The sequence below is a fragment of the Ovis aries genome, chromosome 1 (genome assembly GCF_016772045.2).
Source record: "Ovis aries strain OAR_USU_Benz2616 breed Rambouillet chromosome 1, ARS-UI_Ramb_v3.0, whole genome shotgun sequence".
Taxonomy (NCBI): domain Eukaryota; kingdom Metazoa; phylum Chordata; class Mammalia; order Artiodactyla; family Bovidae; genus Ovis; species Ovis aries.
The window spans coordinates 86,398,583-86,420,229 of NC_056054.1; the positions used below are offsets into that span (position 1 = coordinate 86,398,583).

Genomic DNA, 21,647 nt, shown 5'->3' on the forward strand with positions numbered 1-21,647 from the left:
ACCTCAGGATCCCTGAGGTTATACACACATATGTGTGTATAATAATATATACACATATGTGTGTATATTTGCTCAGTCATGTGCAACTTTGTGACTCCATGGACTATAGCCTGCCAGCCTCCTCTGTCCATGGAATTTTCCAGGCGAGAATACTGGAGCAGGTTGCCATTTCCTACTCCAGGGGATCTTTCCATCTCAGGGATTGGACCTGAGTCTCTTGCTTTGGATTGGCAGGCAGATTCTTTACTACTGTGCCACCTGGGAAGCCTATAAATATATATATATATATATATATATATACACACACTATATATGTATGTTTATACCAGTTATATATTACACACACATATATATAAGCAAATATATTAATACATTTTGAGTGATATTAAGTAATATAGATAACATCTCCCAATATATTTTACCTACTACTGCTATTAAAATACAAGTGTCAACTGCCGTTACCAGTCATTGAATTTCTTCTGTGAAATGAGGTTTTCAGGTTACCCAGCCACATACCTAGAAATTTTTTGGGCTTCTGACACATACAGTGGATACTTTCCCCCTATTTGTTTATTCCAAGTGCATGATGGGACTGTCACAAATGATAACTTCACAAAATTCTGATTTGTCTTCTCCCTTCACATACATGTCACTGAAAAAGGAGAAAGAAGTAACTGAGACATTATACTCTGATGTGAATTACTCTAATTGTAATTTACGTAATAATTCCTTTTTCACTGATGCTAGAGGATGAAACATTTTAGTGGGTATGAAAGTAAGTAAAAGCAAGTGAAGGGTAGCAGAGGGCTTTGTGTGGACAGGGATATGCCTTCCTTCCTTTAGTCATTAGATATTCTAACCACTTATTCCTTGAACTTAAGTCATCTATTCTCACCCTTTTCTTTTGGTAAAATGATGTCTGCCTTCTCCCTTGGGAGGAGATCCTGGGAAAGCTGGTGTTGGAATGATCAGAACTCATTCACCTAGAGGGATCCTGAGGTTATATCATCTTATATCCAGAACTTGGATCAAAGATCAAAGAAAAACTATAGATATGGTTATAAATATGTCACACAAAGATTCAAAGGCAATTATAATTCAGCATTCTGGGAATTTGTCTGCCTTAGCAGGGCTCAAAGGAGAAAAGGAAAGATATACCCATTTGAATGCAGAGTTCCAAAGGATAGCAAGGAGAGATAAGAAAACCTTCCTCAGCAATCAATGCAAAGAAATAGAGGGAAACAACAGAATGGGAAAGAACAGAGATCTCTTCAAGAATATTAGAGATACTAAGGGATTACAAATAGCTGTGAAAAGAAGAGAAGTGAAAAGCAAGGGAGAAAAGGAAAGATATAAGCATCTGAATGCAGTTTCAAAGAATAGCAAGGAGAGATAAGAAAGCCTTCCTCAGCGATCAATGCAAAAAAAAATAGAGGAAAACAACAGAATGGGAAAGACTAGAGATCTCTTCAAGAAAATTAGAGATACCAAGGGACCATTTCATGCAAAATGGGCTTGATAAAGGACAGAAATGGTATGGACCTAACAGAAGCAGAAGATATTAAGAAGAGGTGGCAAGAATACACAGAAGAACTGTACAAAAAGGTCTTCATGACCCAGATAATCACGATGGTGTGATCACTCACCTAGAGCCAGACATCCTGGAATGTGAAGTCAAGTGGGCCTTAGAAAGCATCACTACGAACAAAGCTAGTGGAGGTGATGGAATTCCAGTGGAGCTATTTCAAATCCTGAAAGATGATGCTGTGAAAGTGCTGCACTCAATATGCCAGCAAATTTGGAAAACTTCAGCAGTGGCCACAGGACTGGAAATGGCCAGTTTTCATTCCAATCCCCCCAAAAGGCAAAGTCAAAGAATGCTCAAACTACCGCACAATTGCACTCATCTCACACTCTAGTAAAATAATGCTCAAAATTCTCCAAGCCAGGCTTCAGCAATATGTGAACCATGGACTTCCAGGTGTTCAAGCTGGTTTTAGAAAAGGCAGAGGAACCAGAGATCAAATTGCCAACATCTGTTGGATCATCGAAAAAGCAAGAGAGTTCCAGAAAAACATCTATTTCTGCTTTATTGACTATGCCAAAGCCTTTGACTGTGTGGATCACAACAAACTGAAAAATTCTGAAAGAGATCCACATACATTGCTGCCTCCTGAGAAATCTGTAGGCAGGTCAAGAAGCAACAGTTAGAACTGGTCATGGAAGAACAGACTGGTTCCAAATCGGGAAAGGAGTACTGTTAAGGCTGTATATTGTCATCGAGCTTATTTAACTTATATGCAGAGTACATCATGAGAAATGCTGGACTAGATGAAGCACATCCTGGAATCAAGATTACCGGGAGAAATACCAATAACCTGAGACATGCAGATGACGCCACCCTTATGGCAGAAAGTGAAGAGGAACTAAAAAGCCTCTTGATGAAAGTGAAAGAGGAGAGTGAAAAAGTTGGCTTAAAACTCAACATTCAGAAAATGAAGATCATTGCATCTAGGTCCATCACTTCATGGGAAACAGATGGGGAAACAGTGGAAACAGTGGTGGACTATTTTGGGGGGAGGGCTCCAAAATCACTATAGATGGTGATTGCAGCCATGAAATTAAAAGATGCTTGCTCCTTGGAAGAAAAATTATGACCAACCTAGACAGCATATTAAAAAGCAGAAGAAAAAAAAAAAAAAGCAGAGACATTACTTTGCCAACAAAGGTCTGTCTAGTCAAAGCTATGGCTTTTCCAGTCACGTGTGGATGTGAGAGTTGGACTATAAAGAAAGCTGAGCGCCAAAGAATTGATGCTTTTGAACTATGGCTCTTGAGAGTCCCTTGGACAGCAAGGCGATCCAACCAGTCAATCCTAAAGGAAATCAATCCCGAATATTCATTGGAAGGACTGATGCTGAAGCTGAAACTCCAATACTTTGGCCACCTGATCCGAAGAACTGACTCATTTGAAAAAACCCTGATGCTGGGAAAGATTGAAGACTAGAGGAGAAGGGGACAACAGAGGACGAGATAGTTGTATGGCATCACCGACTCAATGATCATGAGTTTGAGTAAGCTCCGGGAGTTGGTGATGGACAGGGAAGTCTGGCGTGCTGCAGTCCATGGGGTTGGACACGACTGAGCGACTGAACTGAACTGAACCAGGGCCCTTGGTTCCCCTCCGAACCACGTGAGGGCAGCAAAGTGCACACTCGGAGAGGGCCGGTGCTTGGTGGTTCCTCCCAGAAGTCTCAGTGGCCGGGGGCTATAAAGGTGGATGCGAACTTCCGCTCCTTCACCGGAGGGAGAGCGGGCTGGAAGTGAGGTGGCAGTGAGTTGCTGTGTGGTGTTGTGTGTGTGGGGGTGGGGGGTGCGCGTGTAGGCCGAGTGTGTGAGTGGATGCGTGAATGTTTGAGTGCGTGCGCCCGCCCCTGCACCCCTCCCCCGGCCTACACGTTGATCTTATTTGATCGGGTTGGGACTCCAGCCCCGCCGGGCCGACTCGAAATGAAAAGCTTCCCTCCTGCGAAGCCCTTCCTCGGGGCGCTGTGCAGCGAGGCCCCTTGGGCGGTGGCAACGCCGTGGCCCCGGAGGTTCCGGAGCCGGTCCTGTGGGGCCCGGCGCTCAGAAGTGATGAATTGATCAGATAGACGAGGCCGGGCTTGTCCCGCGCCATTGATTATCGAGGCGATTCTGATCTGAGCCCGGCCCCAGGGCACGCCCGCCCGTGGCGTTGGGGATAACGTGTCAACAGTCGATAGCGGGCTGGGGTCTTTGGCGGGCTAGCCGTCGAACTAGCCGTCGCCCCGCCCGCAGGTGCTGAAGCTGAAAGGGGACAGAGACCTTGTTCTCTGCTGCAGTTTTACTTTTCTAGGTACCTTTTTTTTTTCTTTCTTTCTTTCTTTAAGCCCGCCTTGTCATCATGACTCGCGTGTGATACCAACACTGGTGCCCTCTATCTAAAGACACTATACAGCGCCTGCCCGTGAAGGCATGTAGATGTATACGCATGTCTGAAGTGAAGTCGCTCGGTTGTGTCCGACTCTTTGCTGTCCCATGGAATATAGTCTACCAGCTTCTCTGTTCGTGGGATTTTCCAGGCAAGAGTACTGGAATGGGTTGCCATTTCCTTCTCCAGGGGATATTCCTGACCCAGGGATCGAACCCAGGTCTCCTGCATTGCAGGCAGACGCTTTACCTTCTGAGCCTGTGTATATAAGGGCTTCCCAAGTGGCTCAGTGGTAAAGAATTCGTCTGCAGTGCAGGAGCCTCTGATTCGATCCCTGGGTTGGGAAGATCCCCTGGAGAAGGAAATGGCAACCCACCCCAGTATTTTTCCCTGAAGAATCCCATGGACAGAGGTGCCTGGTGGGCTACAGTACATGGGGTGGGAAAGAGTAGGACATAATTTAGTGACCAAACAACAATATGTGTGTATATATCCATAAGAGAACTTGGAAAGCTTGTAAGAATTCAGATTCCAGGGACCCACACCAGATTTACTGAATTATAATTATCAGAGTGGTCTAGAAATCAGGATTATTTAAAGCCTCCATGCATGGATCACAGTAATAAATTTTTTGATGTTCAATATCAACTCGCATGAGGTGATTATCCAGAGAGTCACCCCTCTCTGCTGCTTTCAGCCCTTCTAAATAATGAGAACTGAAAATATTGCCACTTAGCAGTAAATACTATGAATAAACTGGAGTATCTCTGTAGAAGAGGGACTGTTAGTTTGGTGGAATTTAAGGACCCTGCATTTGAGTACCAAATGGAAGCCTTTCATGTCTGATTTATTCAACAGTGCATATGCTGTCCAAGTTTAGAAATGGGAACTTAATTGTACAGTATTCTAAAGGGTCTGTCATTTCTTGCTCATTCTGACAGCAGGTTCCTGTGAGTGGCTTGTAATTTTAGAAACCACATTAATGCATTAGTTTTTAGGTACATTCAGACCCTAGGATCAGATTGTTAAGCTCTAAGAATCAGGGGCTATAAGTCTAGGCAACAAAAAAAGAATTGACTCCCAGGCAAGGAGACAGCAGAGTTAAGAGAATGAACAATGGAAAGGAAGAAGGACCAGGGAGACTGAGCTCTCATGGAGAAGGAGAGCCCAGAAAATGACTAAATCCAGAAGGTCTGAAATCTGTTAAGTGTGACCTCTGCATAAATATTAATGCTACAAAGAGCTACTACAGTTAGTGTCTCTACGTTCATTGAGAGAATGGATAATGCCCATTCTTGTCTCCCTAACAATTAGCTCAGCACCTGACAAAAAGTTTTCAGGAAAGGTTGAATGGCTATATATCTGTATGGTTGGAATGACTCCAGTTTACAAAATGTGAATACCTGTCTCCTGCCAAAAGCAGTGCTGTTCTGTCCTAAATCCTTATCTTTTCAGCAGGATGACTCCGAATTGCAAATATTGCCCAATAGGATTAGTTTCTAGAAGTTGAGAAACTTCCATATTTTAAGAGTAGTCAAGTGGCAACTTGTAGTCCACGGGTAACAGATACTCCAGGCTTCAACTTACACACAAATCTATTTAATGGCGGTGGTCGGCGGGATGTTCCACGGGCCTGTCAACACTTAGGTGGAGAAGAAGCCACCATCAGTCTTTCGGGAGTACCCTCCATTGGTGGCTGCAGTGTGAGGGGACACTGTGGAGAAAAGAAGGAGGAATGGGCTGTGAATTTAAGATCTGTTGCCTCTTCTGGGAATTTGTCACCCATACTTTCATGAGGACCGTGGAGAAGGTTCTAACAGCTGGGGAAGCACAGAAGACTGATGGGAGGTAGCTATAGGTCTTTTCCCAGGTTTCTGTCCTTTGCTGAAAATTCTTGTCCATTATAGACCTAAGGCTAAGGCAGAGGCTCTGAAACTGAATTCATTTCCTGGCCCTATAGTCAGTATGTCCCCTGGATTAGTCTGATATGTGCCAGATTCAGTTATCCCTCATGTTCCCTAATAGCCAGCCACCTCAACTCCCTGATTCCTGTGTCCATTGAGAAAAACTTGCACCACCCATCTGCCTCCCATGCCTCAGTCTTCTAACCCTTACCTATGGATCCCTGTATGCTGTGAATAGACTCCTTCTTAGGGTTGATCCAGTGTCTGATGTTAGCTCTGGAAGTGATGGGGGATGGTTGGGGAGGGGGCAAAAATTCTCCAGGGAATTGGGTCTTGATTCTGGAAGATGATGTGGGAAGAATAGGGCAGAATGAAATCAATCAAGAGAAGAAGGGAAGGAGGGAAGGAGTTGCATGCAACCTCAAAAATATAGCAACCAAAGGCCCTTTCTAGCCTCTCGAATTAACCAAATGTTTTATTATACAGATGAGCATAATTTTGGAAGATCTTCATTTTAGAAAAAAAGAAACCCACAGAAATTGTATTACAGAAGTAAAAAAATGAAAAAATCTATACAAATAGGAACCTATCGATTATCTCCCAGGTGACAGTTTACCTTACTTAATTGGATGGCATTGTTCTTAGGGAGAGGCTCTGCCTCCACCACTTACCCGTGGGTATCCTGGATGGTCTCCTGGTGTGTGAGTATCTCACTCTTGTTCTTGAATGTCCCTGTGTGGTGGTTGTACAAGGCCGCTAAGCGGAAATCCAGGTCATCCTTCGGCATCTACAGAGGAAGCCAACCCCCTCAGGGTTAACTTGCCACTGTGCACTCATTCTAGTTGGGTTCTATTGGGTTCTGCTCTTCTCCCAAAGCACAGTGAACCCTTTTGGGGCCTGAGACCCACCGGCTCTTTACACACCAAAGTACTGTACAGGCTGACTTCTTAAATCTTGTCCATACAGAATTGTCTCGTGCTTAAGTCTAAGGAGTGGGAAGCTCTCCCGGAGACATGGGAACCTCTTGAGCTTAATGGGCCTTACCTCATTCATGGTTATAATGAGAAGTCTAGTGAGAAAATGATTTCCTCCAAATAATTAACTGCAGCAAAACTCAAGCCTTTTGCCTTCCCAGAGGCCTGATAAGTTGGTATTTGGTTTTAGATTTGATAGGATCTTGGATTGGGGGCAAGATATAGCTGCTAAAGCAGTCAGGGACAGACTGCCTTTCAAAAAGAATAGTCATTAGTCCTAAGTGGATATAATGAGAAATATCATTTCAATGCTAGGTACCTCTGAATAAAAAAAACAAACATCCCGTTTCATGGAGGTAATTGTGGGAGTTGAGCTGAGTCGACACCAGGGTTCCTGTTGCTGAGCAAGGTGAGTTGGGTTCTTATATGGCAGTTTCTGCAAAAGAAACCACACCCACACCTGGTTACCAAAGGCCTTGCTGATGTGGTAGCATCAGTGACATCCATCCCCTCCTGCCATTCCATTTTAATTGAATCGAGACATCTAAACGAGAAGGATGATATGGGGCAAGCCTCCCAGCCTTTTGACCCCCCTAAGTTTTCTCTTAGAACTGATAGAAATGGGCTGGGAAGACAGGGAATGGGGTGAAGTGGGACATGAAGTGAAGGATGGGGAGCAGACAGGCAAGAGGAGCTCAGGTTCAGAAGTGCTGAGTTTGAAGAAGAGGTAAGATATTCTAACACAATATGCAGTTGTTGGAGTAACAGCTGAAGCCTCCCAAAAAGAATCTGACTAAAAAGGAAGAGGTGATTCATGAGGACTGCACAATATTATAATGGGGTTGGCTGGGGGCAGTCACAGACAAGAGAATCGGGAGAGGAGAATCAGGAGAGAACAGTGTCTAGACAGGTAGGAAAAATTTTTCGGTAAGCAAGGAAGGGTCATTGTTTCTGTGGGAATGTCAAAAAATTCACTGAATGTTCGGTTCTCTCATTAAAACCCCCCAAGTATGAATACGAAAAGCACATAGCTGATTTCTTCATTACATGTAAAATGCCATGTTGCTCACCACTGTGTCCCCAGTACCCAGCACAGTGACCTAAAACATGGTGTTCTAAAATGAGATGCTAATTGAATCAATGACTGAATTCCAGTGAGGACAACTACAACCTAGTAGAACTCTCATTCATCCTATCTGATGTTGGAACCTTCTTCATCCCCGGTATATGACACAGTGCTGTGTGACTCAGCTCAATCAGGCATTAATTGAATGGTATGGACCAGGCACTATGTTATCACCAAGAAAGATGAAAAGGAGATGGGAATATTACATATGATGCAAGCACAGGTAGCTCTTCCAGTCCTCCAAGGCTGCATAAGCCTCATCATCTCTATAAGCAGAAGGGTGAGATGGTCTTTCACTGAGAAAATCAGGCCTGTCAAGCATGAGCTGCCATCTTCACTATCCATTTTCCTTTCATTTCAGAGAAAGGGAAGTCCCTTTTATTCAAGAATAACTCTTCCTGATGAGATGGATGAAACTGGAGCCGATTATACAGAGTGAAGTAAGCCAGAAAGAAAAACACCAATACAGTATACTAACACATATATACGGAATTTAGAAAGATGGCAATGATGACCCTGTATGCAAGACAGCAAAAAAGACACAGATGTGTATAGGGGACTTTTGGACTCAGAGGGAGAGGGAGAGGGAGAGGGTGGGATGATTTGGGAGAATGGCATTGAAACATGTATACTATCATGTAAGAATCGAATCACCAGTCTATGTCCGATGCAGGATACAGCATGCTTGGGGCTGGTGCACGGGGATGACCCAGAGGGATGTTGTGGGAAGGGAGGTGGGAGGGGGGTTCATGTTTGGGATTGCATGTACACCTGTGGTGGATTCATGTCAATGTATGGCAAAACCAATACAGTATTGTAAAGTAAAATAAAGTAAAAATAAAATTTTTTTTTTTTTAAAGAATAACTCTTCCTTCCTGAGCCCAGCCCTTCCTGGTATTTTAGGGACCTGTGCTATCCTGGCATCTCCTGTACCCAGCATCTCATCCTTTCCTCACTGTCTGGCTCCCTCCTTAAGAGTCAACACATACTACTCTCCACTTTCTCTCCCACCCCCTTTCCGTCCCCTTTCCATTCCAATATAGTCTGACCTCTGCCTCAAGCATCCACTGAAACTACTCTTGCTAACGACCTTTGTGGTTAGGTCAAATGGATCATTTCCAGAGCTGATCTTATCTGACCTCAGTGGTTTCTGGCGCCATAACTCTGGATTCCACGAAATGTTCTCTCCATCCTTCATGGGTCTAGCTCCTCTTGGTTTTTCTTCTGCATCTGGCTGTTATTTCTCAGCTTCCTTCTCAGCTCTGTTTCTCTCTCTGCCCCTAAGTGGGATTCTCCAGGGGTTTCATTTCTGCCTTTCTGACTCTCACATTCACTGGGTGAGCTCATTCCCTCCTTTGGCTTCAAGCACCACTATATGAACACTGTGGCTTCCACACATCGTCAACCCACACCCCTAACCGTGTTGTCTACTCTTCATCTCCACAGAAGTGTCCCACAGGCACCAAAAAACAACAGCAACATCACTGATCTCAACGGCATTCTCCCCAAACCTGCTTTTCCCGGACACCTCATTCAGTAAATGGTATCAGCTAAGCCCTCAGAAACCTAGGAGCCCTCCTAGATGGGCCACTCTCTTGGGCCCATATCCAGTCAGTCACAAAGCCCCATCAGTCCTGCCCTTTGCATCTTACCGCCACCCCCTGCATCACTGCTTTAGGGTCCATTACTCCTCCTGGATCATCATGAAACACGCATAGATACACAAACACATTCCAACATGAATCAAAGACAGATGCATAAAGCATGACCTGGTGTTTGATACCTCTTTCCCACTCTATATACCTCACGTCTCTTTATAGAAGAGTTTCCCAAATAGGGCAAAGCGTTGCTTGGTGGAATCTGGGCCTGTGCAAGCCCCGCCATACCAATCATTGCTTAGGTCCGCAAGTGCCCCTTGTTCCTCTGGACTAGAGCGCCAAACTTCCCTCTGCTCAAAAGCACCTGTGAAAGGTGGGGAGACCTGAAAATGGGATCATGGAGGTAGGCAGAAAACAGACCTCTCCCGTACCTGACTCAGTGTCCTCACCAGAGTTAAGTTACCACTTCCGGTCAGGCCGACAGAAGAGTGAGGTCGACCTTACTGGGTACCTGCGTAAGAAACCTCAGTACCTTGGAAGCCCGCGACTTTCCCAAGTAGGAATCATCTTTATCCAACGCAGGGTTCTGGAAAGGGTCTCGGGTGAGAGGCATGATAAAACACCGAGCGAGGCGCTTTTAAGAGGGATGAGAGACCCGCGCAGCCGCACACAACCTAGCACGCGGAGGAGCCCGGGTCCCAATTGTTTGGAACGCCCAATTTCAGTTGCCAGGCAACTGCTCGGCCTTCTGTGACTAAGGCGAATTCCCTCCGAGAAGGGCGCCACCTGGCGGTCTAACGCGGGAGGCCCCTCGGGAAGAAGCTACTGGGAACACAGAGGCGAAAGAGTCGCCGAGTGTACTCGGGAGCCCTGGATTTGCACTCGCGAGCCGTCGGTGAAAAACGCTAGCCTCCCATCTTACAGATCTTCTGCAAAAGACTTCAGTTTAGGAAAGAATTCATAAAAGATAGCCAGCCCTGAAATGTCCTTCTCCTGAAAGGATTTCTCAGAGCGATGACAGAAGAGTCCAGGTGTGTTTGGAAAATTGCCCAGCTAAGGCAAACTCTCCTTGCTTAAACTCGGCTTGACTATGTGAGTCCCATGGTTTCGCATAGGACTGGTTGTAAATTCACAAATGGGTTTGGTGTGGTGGAAATAAGACCTCCAGAAGCAGCTGTTACAGTAGGTAACAGTTAGGTAACAGCTGCCCGGGCCAGTCTTCCAGGCTATAATCCCTGGAGGAGAGACATCATAGCGGTCATTTTTCTGTTGCTTTTAACAAGATGCTTAATAAGTATATGTAGAACGCCACGTCTGCAAAATTAGTGATGCTCGTAGGTATCCGATGGCCCGAAATAATGAATTTGGTAGTGATGGCTTGGAGGTTGTTTCCACCGCGTTCTTTGCACGAGCCTTGTGCGCGCCTGCTGGGCCGGTTGCGGACCCTGGGCGCGTGCATTTTTGCGCCGCGCACACTAGCGGCGGCGGCTGCCATGGCGACCGGCAGGTGAGCGGCAGAGGAGCTCGTGGTCCCTGCCCCACCCGCGCGAAGGGAAAGAGGAGGCGGTTGCCAAGGCGACGTGGGTAGGAGGAGGATAAGAGAAAGGAGGGAGGAGGAAGGATGGGCGGCCTTGGCGTAGCCGCAGGGAGGTGACTGAAGCGAGCCCAGCCCCTTACATCCTGCCCCCTGTGAATCTCCCTCCCCTTTTTTTCCGCCTTCTGCCAGCAGTAGCTGCAGCCGCAGCACCTGAGCCGCTGCTGTCGCTCGCTCTGAACAACACTATGGCTGAGCCTGGCCACAGCCTCCATCCCTCTGCCAGAGGCAGGGGAAGAACTGAGCCGCGCACACTCCGGCTTCTGCGGCTGCTACTCTGGGCTGGGACCGCCTTCCAGGTGACTCAGGGAGCGGGACCGGAGCTTCACTCCTGCAAAGAGGTACTGTCCTCCCCGACCCGACCCCACTTAGGTCAAAAAAATCTTGGATCCCAGCGGAGATCTTGGCGACTTAGACACAGACAGTTTCAGAGGGCACGGAGTTTAGGTTCTATGGGGATAGGGGGAAAAAGGAAGAGGAGCAGACTGGCGTCATGGAGGGGCCACCCCGTTGGAGGACTCACAGAATAGATCACCCTCACAGCTTGGACTGCTGAGCTCGGGAAAGGTCCCAGCTCCAAGGAGCTCAGGAGGGACTCGAGTCCCTGGGCTTGGAACGAGGGAAGAAGACAGGAGTTGTTTCCCAGCTGAAATGAAATTACCTTAAAAGTGGTTGAAAACAAAAGATTATGTACAGAGGGGCAAAATAGAAAGTGGGAAAGGGGAGAAGTGGGGTAAGAAAGGAGTTTGGAAGGCTAGAGGAAAGTAATGGATGGAAGTGGGAATATCTGTGATCGTATCATGGCTTCAGGGAAGGCAGGTAAATGTTGGGAGGTCTGCGAGAGGGACCCTTGGGTAGTCAACATCTGGTTGCCTTGTGGGCTGCTAAGTCTGGATCCTGTTTATAGCTTGCCTCCCCCAGTATGCTTTCTTCAGTGTACCTGACAGAGCATGACCCACCTTTGGTCAGACTGTTGAGTTCCTTAATATCTTGCTTCCTGCCAATCTCTGCTTTCCTTCTCTGGACTTTTGCTAACATATGTCGCAAGTCTTTTTCAAGTGTTTCTAAAATGTTGCCAACATAATTCAGAGAAAAAGTAGTGAATGTCTCCCAACCAAAAATGCCTTTGAACATTCTTTTGGAGGGATACAAAAAGGTATGGAGGGGTAATGAAACTTAGTAGTTTCTATAGTATTGAAATAACAGTAATTTGTTGTGTTTTGAGTAACTTTTTTTAACCATATGGCAGAGGCAGCAACAACATATTTACAAGAACTACATGAAGGGCATGGGGGGAGGCAAAATAAAAATTACTGTTAACTATATGAAATGTGAAAAACTTCATAATACATTAAGAGTCTAGCCCTGTTTAATTAATTTGAGGTGTCATACTTGGCTAAGATTTTGAAAGGTTGAAATATTTATAAGTTGCCAGTATTAACTACTGATTAGCAACAACAACCCCATCCCATATGGAAATGTATTATTATGAAGGTATTCTAACCATTTAGCTTCCAGCGTAGCTCAGTGGTAAAGAATCTGCCTGCCAAGCAGGAGACACAGGTTCAGTCCCTGGGTCAGGGAGATCCCCTGGAGAAAGAAATGGCAACCCACTCCAGTATTCTTGTCTGGGAAAGCCTATGGACAGAGGCGTCTGGTGGGCTCCAGTCCATGGGGTTGCAAAGAGTTGGACGCAACTTAGTGCCTAAACAGCAACACTCTAACCATTAGACTATCTCCAACACAACAGACCATGAAGAAATGAGAGGGTGGGAAAAGAGATTTTTTTGTGTGAATAAATATACTTGACTTTACTCATGAATGTGAATGAGTGGCTCTAGTCACTCCAAAACTTACCAGTGGAAATTTTGGTAACTTGTGTCAGTCCCGGCAATGTCCTGCCCTGGATCATCCATGTTTCACTCAGCTGCTTCATGACCTGTTTTAAAGACGGCTGGGAACAGGATGATTTTGTCAGTGAATGTGGCTTACTGGCCTTGGTGATCTGTGGTCTAACCAATCAAGATAACCAGTTCCACCAACAAAGTCCCTTGCCTAAGAATCCAACATTGGAGTCCCTTGAGTGGAAGGTAAGAATCTTACAGTTCAACTACCACTTCCTGTTGAGATCTTTGGAAAATATGAGACATTTAAGAAATTAAACACATTGTATCATCTTGCTTCCTAGGGAGGGAAGAATACAGATATTTGAGAGCTCTAACTTGTGTACAAATTTTGCCTTTCGTCCTTTTAAAATGATTGACATTTGCCTAAGCAAAAGGCCTTGCCAAGAGCATAAACTGAGGGCAGTGGAAAGCTATGGAGCTCAACATACTCAACGGGCAGGTTCCAGTTCCTGCCTGTTACTTACTACCCAGTTTTTAGATCTATAGAATGGGTATTTCAGTAACGCCCAACTCAAAAAAGATTGCTTTGAGGACTGAAAGAGAAAATACAGTTAAAACACAAATTCGAGTTACCTAACCCCCTTTCCCATTCAGCTTCTTTATCATTAGATCCACACCCCATGCTGGAGTGAAAGTGGCTTAGGAGTCCTGTTCATTGGCCACAGGCGTCAGCAAGTCTTGTTTACACTCTTCTTGAGCAAACAGTGGCTGCTGAACACCCTCGACTCCAAAACCATAAGGAAGAGAATAAACCCATTATTATAATATTCTTTGTTTGACAGTATGAACTGACCCAACAAGTTTTGGGGGCTTCCAATCCTAAATGGTGAAAAACCAATTCAGGGTAGACTAACTCTTCCCTGTTCTTAATCTTCGTGTGAATTTATTGTGAGTCAAGTACTCTTACCAACCAAGGCCAAGTCCAATGACAGCAATGCTGTTTCTGAAATTCGAGGCATCCATCTGGACTGAATCAGGGAATAAAGAGGTTGAGTTTAAAGCCTCAACTGAGGCAGTAGAGAGCTGGGAGTTCTAGATTGCTATACATGTGCTGGGGCTTGGTGTTCCTTTCACAATTTTAAAATAATCAGGGTCACCAGTGGAACTAAACATCCTGGGTGCTGTTTGTCCTCATGAATCATTTTTCAGCCCTGTGCTAGCCTGGTCTCAGTGCTGAGAGCCAAAAGAGCATTTCCTATAGCACAGTGAATCTAAATCAAATGAGAAAGGAGGAGAAAGCTGCCTTTCCCAGATTGGTCTTGTCCTGAGGCTTCAGTGCTAATTGCCCCCAAAGGGATTTCCCATTCTGTGTTGAAAAGCCCATAGGGCTTCGGAATCTGGCAGACGCAGATTGAAATAAACTTTGGTAAATGGATGGTGATGAGTCTGCCACTTAGTGAGGATGCTACTTCAAGCAAGTTAATTAACTTCTGACAGCTTCAGATTCCTGATCTCTAAAATCAAGACGGTAGCAGGTATCTCACAAGGCTGTTGTGAGGATTAAATAGGACAACCCATATAAAATGCCTAGTGTATACCCTTGATGTGTCATAGGTACTTCAGAAATATTGATTGGCAAGAAAGGTAAGCCCACAAGTAATGACATATAAATGATGACATGGGGTCAACATGTGGTGAGCAATGCAGGAGTGGCAATCTAGAGTTTTACAGGAAAAGAAAAAAAGCATATTTGAACAGCTGGCACTTGACCTGCTTCTGAAATAATCAGTAGAATTTCAGCGGGCAGAGATGGAGAAAGAGAGGAAGAGAGTGCTTTTTAGATAGAAGAGTCGGAGGAAAAGATCCTGAGAATTGCAAGTAAACCACGTGGCTGAAAGGTGGAGTAGGTACGGGGTACGATAGAAATCAAAGCTGGAAACTGGGAAACTAAGTGAAGAATTGATTTCTAGCAGAGATAGTGGATTAGCTTGAGTATAAAGCAAATAAGGTTGGGGTTTCCCTGGTGGTCCAGTGGTTAAGACTTCACCTTCCATTGCAGGGGTGTGGATTTGATCCCTGATGAGGGAGCTAAGATCCCACTTGCCTTGTGGCTAAAAAGCCAAAACATAAAATAGAAACACTATTGTAACAAGTTCAATAAAGACTTTTTAAAATGGTCCATAAATCTTAAAAAAAAAAAAATTAAATAAAGTAAGATTGAGGTAAGCCAAAAAGTGAGAGCAGAGAGATATGAGCAAGGAGACTAATTCAAAAACTCTTGGAAAGGTCAAGGAGGAGCTAACAAAGGAACTGAACTAGGATGGGGGCAGTGGGATAAATAGAAAGACATAGATGTTCATTGTAGTACTATTTACAGTAGTCAAGACATGGAAGCATCTTAATGTCCATCAACAGAGGAATGGATAAAGAAGATGCAGTATATATGTGCAATGAAATATTACTCACCCATCAAAAGAATGGAATAATACCATTTTCAGCAACTTGGATGGACCTAGAGATTGTCATGCTGAGTGGAGTAAGTTAGAGATGCAGAAACATCCTATGAGATCCCTTATATGCAGAATATAAAAAGATATGATACAAATGAACTTACTTACAAAACAGAAATAGACTCATAGACTCAGAGAACAGACGTATGGTTGAGGGAGAGGAAGGACAGGGAGAAGGGATAGCTAGGGAATTTGAGATCAACATGTACACACTGCTGTATTTAAAATGGATAACCAACAAGGACCTATTGTAAAGCACAGGGACCTCTGCTCAGTTATGTGGCAGCCTGGGTGGGAGGGGAGTTTGGGGAAGAATGGATACATGTATATGAATGGCTGAATCCCTTCGTTATCCGCATGAAACTCTCACAACATTGTTAATCGGCTATACCCCAATACAAAATAAAAAGTTTAAAATAATAATTAAAAAAAGAAAGACATAGATATGAAAAACATGCTGAAGGTAAAGGTTAGAGAATTTGGCAACTGATCAAAGGAGTTGAGTGGGTTGGTGGGAGGATTAGGCAAGATAATGCTTAAAGTGCTTTACAAAATGCATAGCATAGAGTAAGTGCTTAGTAAATGTTGTGCTTCTGAAACCGTTCGGCATTGTTTCAGGGTCTCTAAAGAACTTCCATACCACAATGTATGTCTCAGTGCAGAAAAGAATTCAATGAGAGGCAAAGTGATAGATTAGATAAGAAGTGATTTATTAGAATAGGATGCTTGTGAGGCTTACAAGCAGGTGGGTGAGAGATGCCACACCCCAGGAACTTACTGGGCTACAGTTTTATAATCAAAGGAAAAGTGGGGAGGGAGAGAAGAACTTCTTTGCCTTTCTTGAGTAGATGCCATGCCTCCATCACCAGCTCTTCCTCCAGATTGAGCAGGGGAGTCTTCTTGTCCCTCGTGGTCGAGCTAGGTCCACAGGTTACTGTCTTCCATGTGTGCAGAGAGCATGTCCTCGGGACCGTGAACTTAGTGAGCTCCCTGGGCAGATACGGCTCTCATGCCGCCATCGTCTTATTGTTCGCAGCACGCCTCCAGCTCCCATTGCATGGCTTTGTTACTGAGCCTGCCTGGTTTTGTGGTTAATCTCTTGAGTCATCATTAACTAACAGGGGTCTCCCATATTTTCTCCACTGACAATCCCCTAGGGGGATTACCTATATAATCACCTATGTTATCCCTTTACTCTGTCCCTATGGCTTCTTACTGTTTTATGATCTGCTTTTAAAAAACATAATGGGAACATTATTCTCAATCATTAGATGGTCTTGAATGGCATCATTTTAATGAGGAATTGAATGAACTACCTACCTTGGCTAATCCCTATTGTCAACCCTTTCCCTTTTACAAGTTAAAGTAATATATGCTCATAAAAATAATACCAATTCACACTTATTGAGTGTTGTAAGTGACCGACATTCATTAACTCACTGAGTCTCTATGAGGTAGGTCATAGTAACACTCTACCCCTCCCCCACACCGTTATTTATCTCCTCTTTCCTGCTTTATTTTTCTCCACAGCACTCTTTACTATCTCACATACATTTTACTTATATATGTATGTGTGCATATACATGTGTACATGCCTGCTCAGTCGTGTCTGACTCTTTGCAACCCTGTGGGCTGTAGCCCACCAGGCTCCTTTGTCCATGGAGTTCTCCAAGCAAGAAAACTGAAGTGGGTTGCCATTTCCTCCTCCAGTGGATCTTACTGATCCAGGGGTAGAACCTGCGTCTCTTGCATCTCCTGCATTGGCAAGAGGATTCTTTACTGCTGCTTCACCTGGGAAGCTGTGCATATACATACGTATATGTATTTTAATTGTCCATTTCTTTTGACAAGATGTGAAGTCTATGAGGGCTGATATTCTTGTATGTCTTGTTTATTTTATTCTTGGTATTATTTGAGGTTTATTTTTGGTTGCACTTGGGCTTTCTCTAGTTGTGCAGAGTAGAGGTTACCCTTCACGGTGGTGAGTGGGCTTCACATTTCGGGGGCTTCTCTTGTTGTGGAGCTCGGGCTCTGGTGCACTGCCCCCAGCAGTTCTGGCACAGGGGCTTAGGTGTGGCACAGGGGCTTTAGTTGCCTGCAGCACATGGGATCTTCCCAGACCAGGGATCAAACCCGTGGCCCCTGCACTGACAGGTGAGTTCTTAACCACTAGACTACTAGGGAAGTTCCTTCTGTATATTTTATTCACTTCTATACTTCCAGTGCCTGCCATGTAGTAAATATTAAAAAAGTTTCCTGAATGAATCCCCATTTTACAGATGATGAAACTAAGGCACAGAGAGGGTAGCCTGCCCAAGGTGACTTGGCTGCTGTCCTAAAAGAGCAGGAATTCGGCAGCTGAGCTCTTAATCACCATTGCTATTCCCTGCCTGTCCTAGCTAATAATCCAAATTGTGCTGTGGCTATAAGCTAAGAAGTCCAAGCTTCCCCTCCCACCTGCAAATCCCCAAAGGCTCACCTCTGTCAACACTTGCTTAAATATATTCTTCTCAAAATGTTTTTGCCTGTTCAAGCACATCTGGCTTCTCTTTTGCCCTTTCTGTACAAATCAGATCAAAATATTTGTCTTATTCTTTATTTTACTGTTTTCATCACTGTAGTTCTACTGTGATTCATTGTATGTGTGTATCGTGATTTATTGAAACAGAAACTTGGTGAATAGGTTGATCCCAGCTGCGTCTGTGGCAAGAGTGCTGCGGTGAACATCCTCCTGATGCATACTTGTTTGAGTCTGTTGGTAGATAAATTCTTAAAAGTAGAAATCATGGTTCAAATAGTCCAAGTGTTTTAACACTTCGACTGATGTGTGTCAAGTTGGCAGCATGGATTTTCAAAGAGCATGAGGCTCCTCCATCTGCAGCTGATGGAGGAGGAGGGAGGCTTTGGCTGTGAGGAGGGCAGTCAGAGTTCATTCTCACCCGGGAATCGCAGACACCTGGAGGGCCCTGCTGGAGAGCCTGTCGGCCTTACCAAGCTGGCAGCTGGTCCTGGGCAGCACAGCCGGGCCTGATGCTAATTTTGCCAAATATCCTGAAAATAAGTTGATCCAACTCATAGCTTTTTCTCAGTCTGTATTGTACCTCCAGTGAGTGATAAAAGTTGTTCCATTTGTCACATTTCTTCTTAAGCTTTCCTTCTATGTGACAGCAGATAAAGCACAGAACAGATAATTATACTTAGCGCTTGACAGCTGCTGAAAGAAAATATATTTTTCATACTTCTTAGGCTCTCCACTATTCAAATTCCTTTAACACCTATTTTTCTTCTTCAATTTGTCATGTACCATTAAAGGCACTTTTTAAAAGACCCATAGAACTATGCAGCAGGAAAAATAGATGAATAAATTGCGTTTCATAGGCCTGATTAACTGATTGCGATTATCTGAGTCTTACTGATGATACAAAATAAAATACCAAAAAAAAAGATCAGACTTTAATATAATAAGCCTGCATGCTAACTGGAGCATCCCTCTTCTTACCCCGTGTTGAACAATAAAGGAAAGCTGTTTCTGAGTTCAAAAGAAAACTGAAATTGGCTAATTTTATGCTTGAAATTGATTACCTCGCCCTCCAGCTCCAATCATCTGACGATAAGAGGGGCTGGTTAGCCGCTAAGAGAAAAGATAAAGAGAGGATGTGTTGTGTCTGTTCATCTGACTTTGTTCAAATTCTCGTAAGGATGGCTCTGGCTCAGGATTGGCGTTGTTTAGTCGCTAAGTCGTGTCCGACTCTTTGTGACCCCATGGACTGTAGCCCACCAGTCTCCTCTGTCCTGGGATTATCCAGGCAAGCATACTGGAGTAGGTTACCATTTTTTTCTCCAGGGGATCTTCTCAACCCAGGGATCAAACGTCTCTGGCATTGCAGGCAGATTCTTTACCACCAAGCCACCAGGGAAGCCCTTGGCTCAGGATAGCACTTGGGAAAAGTCAGCATGTTAAGCCCTGTGCTACCCACAGACTAGATGCTCAGTGCATTTATTTATTTTTAACTGAAGGATAATCGCCTTACAATATTGTGTTGGTTTCTGTCATACATCAACATGTATCATCTATAGCTATACATGTGTCCCCTCCCTCTTGAACCTTCCTCCCACCTTCCACCCCATAATCCTTACATTTTCAGTTAATGGATCAACTTATTTTCCTTGTAAAGAAATTTTAAAAGATTAGGGCCAGAGCCTCATTTACAAATATTAATTCAGCTGTGTAAATCATCTGTAAAAAGAAGGAGCTGTGCCCAAACAGAAAATAAATAACAGGTTAGCAGAACATCAGAAGAAAACCAAGAACTGTGGGAGGAAAGGTCATATTTTAAAAAGAACAGACAGGGTTTTAGACCTGGATTATCTAAGAGACTACTCCTGATTCTTGCATTCACCAGCTCATTTTTCCCAGGTAGAGGCACATTTATGTATGATTATTTCTTTAATACAGAAATTGCTTATACATTCTCATGTTGGTGAGATGAGAAACTGAAGGACAGGGTCATGAATGAGCATGAGCAGATAAAGGTGACACCCTTCAGTTCAGTTCAGTCGCTCAGTTGTGTCTGACTCTTTGCGACCCCATGAATCGCAGCACGCCAGGCCTCCCTATCTATCACCAACTCCCGGAGTTCACTCAAACTCACCTCCATTGAGTCAGTGATGCCATCCAGCCATCTCATCTTCTATCGTCCCCTTCTCTTCCTGCCCCCAATCCCTCTCAGCATCAGGGTTTTTTTCCAATGAGTCAACTCTTCGCATGAGGTGGCCAAAGTACTGGAGTTTCAGCTTTAGCATCGTTCCTTCCAAAGAACACCCAGGACTGATCTCCTTCAGAATGGACTGGTTGGATCTCCTTGCAGTCCAAGGGACTCTCAAGAGTCTTCTCCAACACCACAGTTCAAAAGCATCAATTCTTCAGTGCTCAGCTTTCTTCACAGTCCAACTCTCACATCCACACATGACCATTCAATATCACGGTAATCCAAGCCTATGCCCCAACCAGTAACGCTGAAGAAGCTGAAGTTGAATGGTTCTATGAAGACCTATTAGAACTAACACCCAAAAAAGATGTCCTTTTCATTATAGGGGACTGGAATGCAAAAGTAGGAAGTCAAGAAACACCTGGAGTAACAGGCAAATTTGGCCTTGGAGTATGGAATGAAGCAGGGCAAAGGCTAATAGAGTTTTGCCAAGAGAATGCACTGGTCATAGCAAACACCCTCTTCCAACAACACAAGAGAAGACTCTACACATGGACATCACCAGATGGTCAACACCAAAATCAGACTGATTATATTCTTTGCAGCCAAAGATGGAGAAGCTCTATATAGTCAGCAAAAACAAGACCAGGAGCTGACTGTGGCTCAGATCATGAACTCCTTATTGCCAAATTCAGACTTAAATTGAGGAAAGTAGGGAAAACCACTAGACCATTCAGGTATGAGCTAAATCAAATCCCTTATGATTATACAGTGGAAGTGAGAAATAGATTTAAGGGACTAGATCTGATAGACAGAGTGCCTGATGAACTATGGACAGAGGTTTGTGACATTGTACAGGAGACAAGGATCAAGACCATTCCCAAGAAAAAGAAATGCAAAAAAGCAAAATGGCTGTCTGAGGAGGCCTTACAAATAGCTGTGAAAAGAAGAGAAGCAAAAAGCAAAGGAGAAAAGGAAAGATATAAGGATCTGAATGCAGAGTTTCAAAGAACAGCAAGGAGAGATAAGAAAGCCTCAGCGATCAATGCAAAGAAAGAGGAAAACAACAGAATGGGAAAGACTAGAGATCTCTTCAAGAAAATTAGAGATACCAAGGGAATATTTCATGCAAAGCTGGGCTCAATAAAGGACAGAAATGGTATGGACCTAATAGAAGCAGAAGATATTAAGAAGAGGTGGCAAGAATACACAGAACTGTACGAAAAAGATCTTCACGACCCAGATAATCATGATGGTGTGATCACTCACCTAGAGCCAGACATCCTGGAGTGTGAAGTCAAGTGGGCCTTAGAAAGCATCACTACGAACAAAGCTAGTGGAAGTGATGGAATTCCAGTGGAGCTGTTTCAAATCCTGAAAGATGATGCTGTGAAAGTGCTGCACTCAACATGCTAGCAAATTTGGAAAACTGA

The 21,647-nt window shown here is 44.3% G+C and overlaps 2 protein-coding genes, 1 long non-coding RNA gene and 1 other non-coding gene across 6 annotated transcripts in view; 3 read left to right on the forward strand and 1 right to left on the reverse strand.

The window, feature by feature from the left end:
- The first annotated feature begins 3,296 nt into the window (after nt 1-3,296).
- On the forward strand, nt 3,297-3,705 carry LOC114111377 (small Cajal body-specific RNA 2). The gene has a single exon (XR_003587445.2). It is a non-coding gene; the product is annotated as a small Cajal body-specific RNA 2 (non-coding RNA).
- A 1,830-nt stretch (nt 3,706-5,535) lies between these two features.
- On the reverse strand, nt 5,536-10,258 carry CFAP276 (cilia and flagella associated protein 276). 2 transcript variants are annotated; one of them, XM_027972593.2, is made up of 6 exons: nt 10,087-10,258; nt 9,760-9,918; nt 7,150-7,266; nt 6,528-6,643; nt 6,068-6,195; nt 5,536-5,666 (listed from the first exon to the last, which is right to left on the reverse strand). In XM_027972593.2, the coding sequence occupies exons 2-6, from the start codon at nt 9,847-9,849 to the stop codon at nt 5,596-5,598; spliced, it is 522 nt and encodes a 173-aa protein (XP_027828394.1). In that variant the 5' UTR covers nt 9,850-9,918; nt 10,087-10,258; the 3' UTR covers nt 5,536-5,595. The 2 variants fall into 2 exon arrangements, with proteins under 2 accessions (XP_027828394.1, XP_004002320.2); XM_004002271.5 differs by lacking the exon at nt 9,760-9,918.
- On the forward strand, nt 6,164-8,809 carry LOC132659425 (uncharacterized). Its single transcript, XR_009599874.1, has 2 exons — nt 6,164-7,239; nt 8,318-8,809. It is a non-coding gene; the product is annotated as an uncharacterized LOC132659425 (long non-coding RNA).
- Nucleotides 10,259-11,268: 1,010 nt separating the features above from the next.
- ELAPOR1 (endosome-lysosome associated apoptosis and autophagy regulator 1) overlaps nt 11,269-21,647 on the forward strand; it is a 78,456-nt gene continuing 68,077 nt past the window's right edge. For both annotated transcript variants that reach the window (XM_060412451.1, XM_042251870.2), the window contains exon 1: nt 11,269-11,489. In XM_060412451.1, coding sequence (XP_060268434.1) covers nt 11,337-11,489 — 153 coding nt within the window. In that variant the 5' untranslated portion in view covers nt 11,269-11,336. The remainder of the gene's footprint in view (nt 11,490-21,647) is intronic.

Excerpts from the sequence above, each read along its gene's own strand:
- CFAP276 (XM_027972593.2), bottom strand. The coding sequence starts at position 9,849 with ATGATTGGTATGGCGGGGCTTGCACAGGCCCAGATTCCACCAAGCAAC. Across the intron at positions 7,267-9,759 it reads CTTCTATAAAGAGACGTGAG|AAACTGCCATATAAGAACCC; the intron begins GTATATAGAGTG and ends TTTCTTTTGCAG. Across the intron at positions 6,644-7,149 it reads TTTGTTTTTTTTATTCAGAG|ATGCCGAAGGATGACCTGGA; the intron begins GTACCTAGCATT and ends CTTCCTCTGTAG.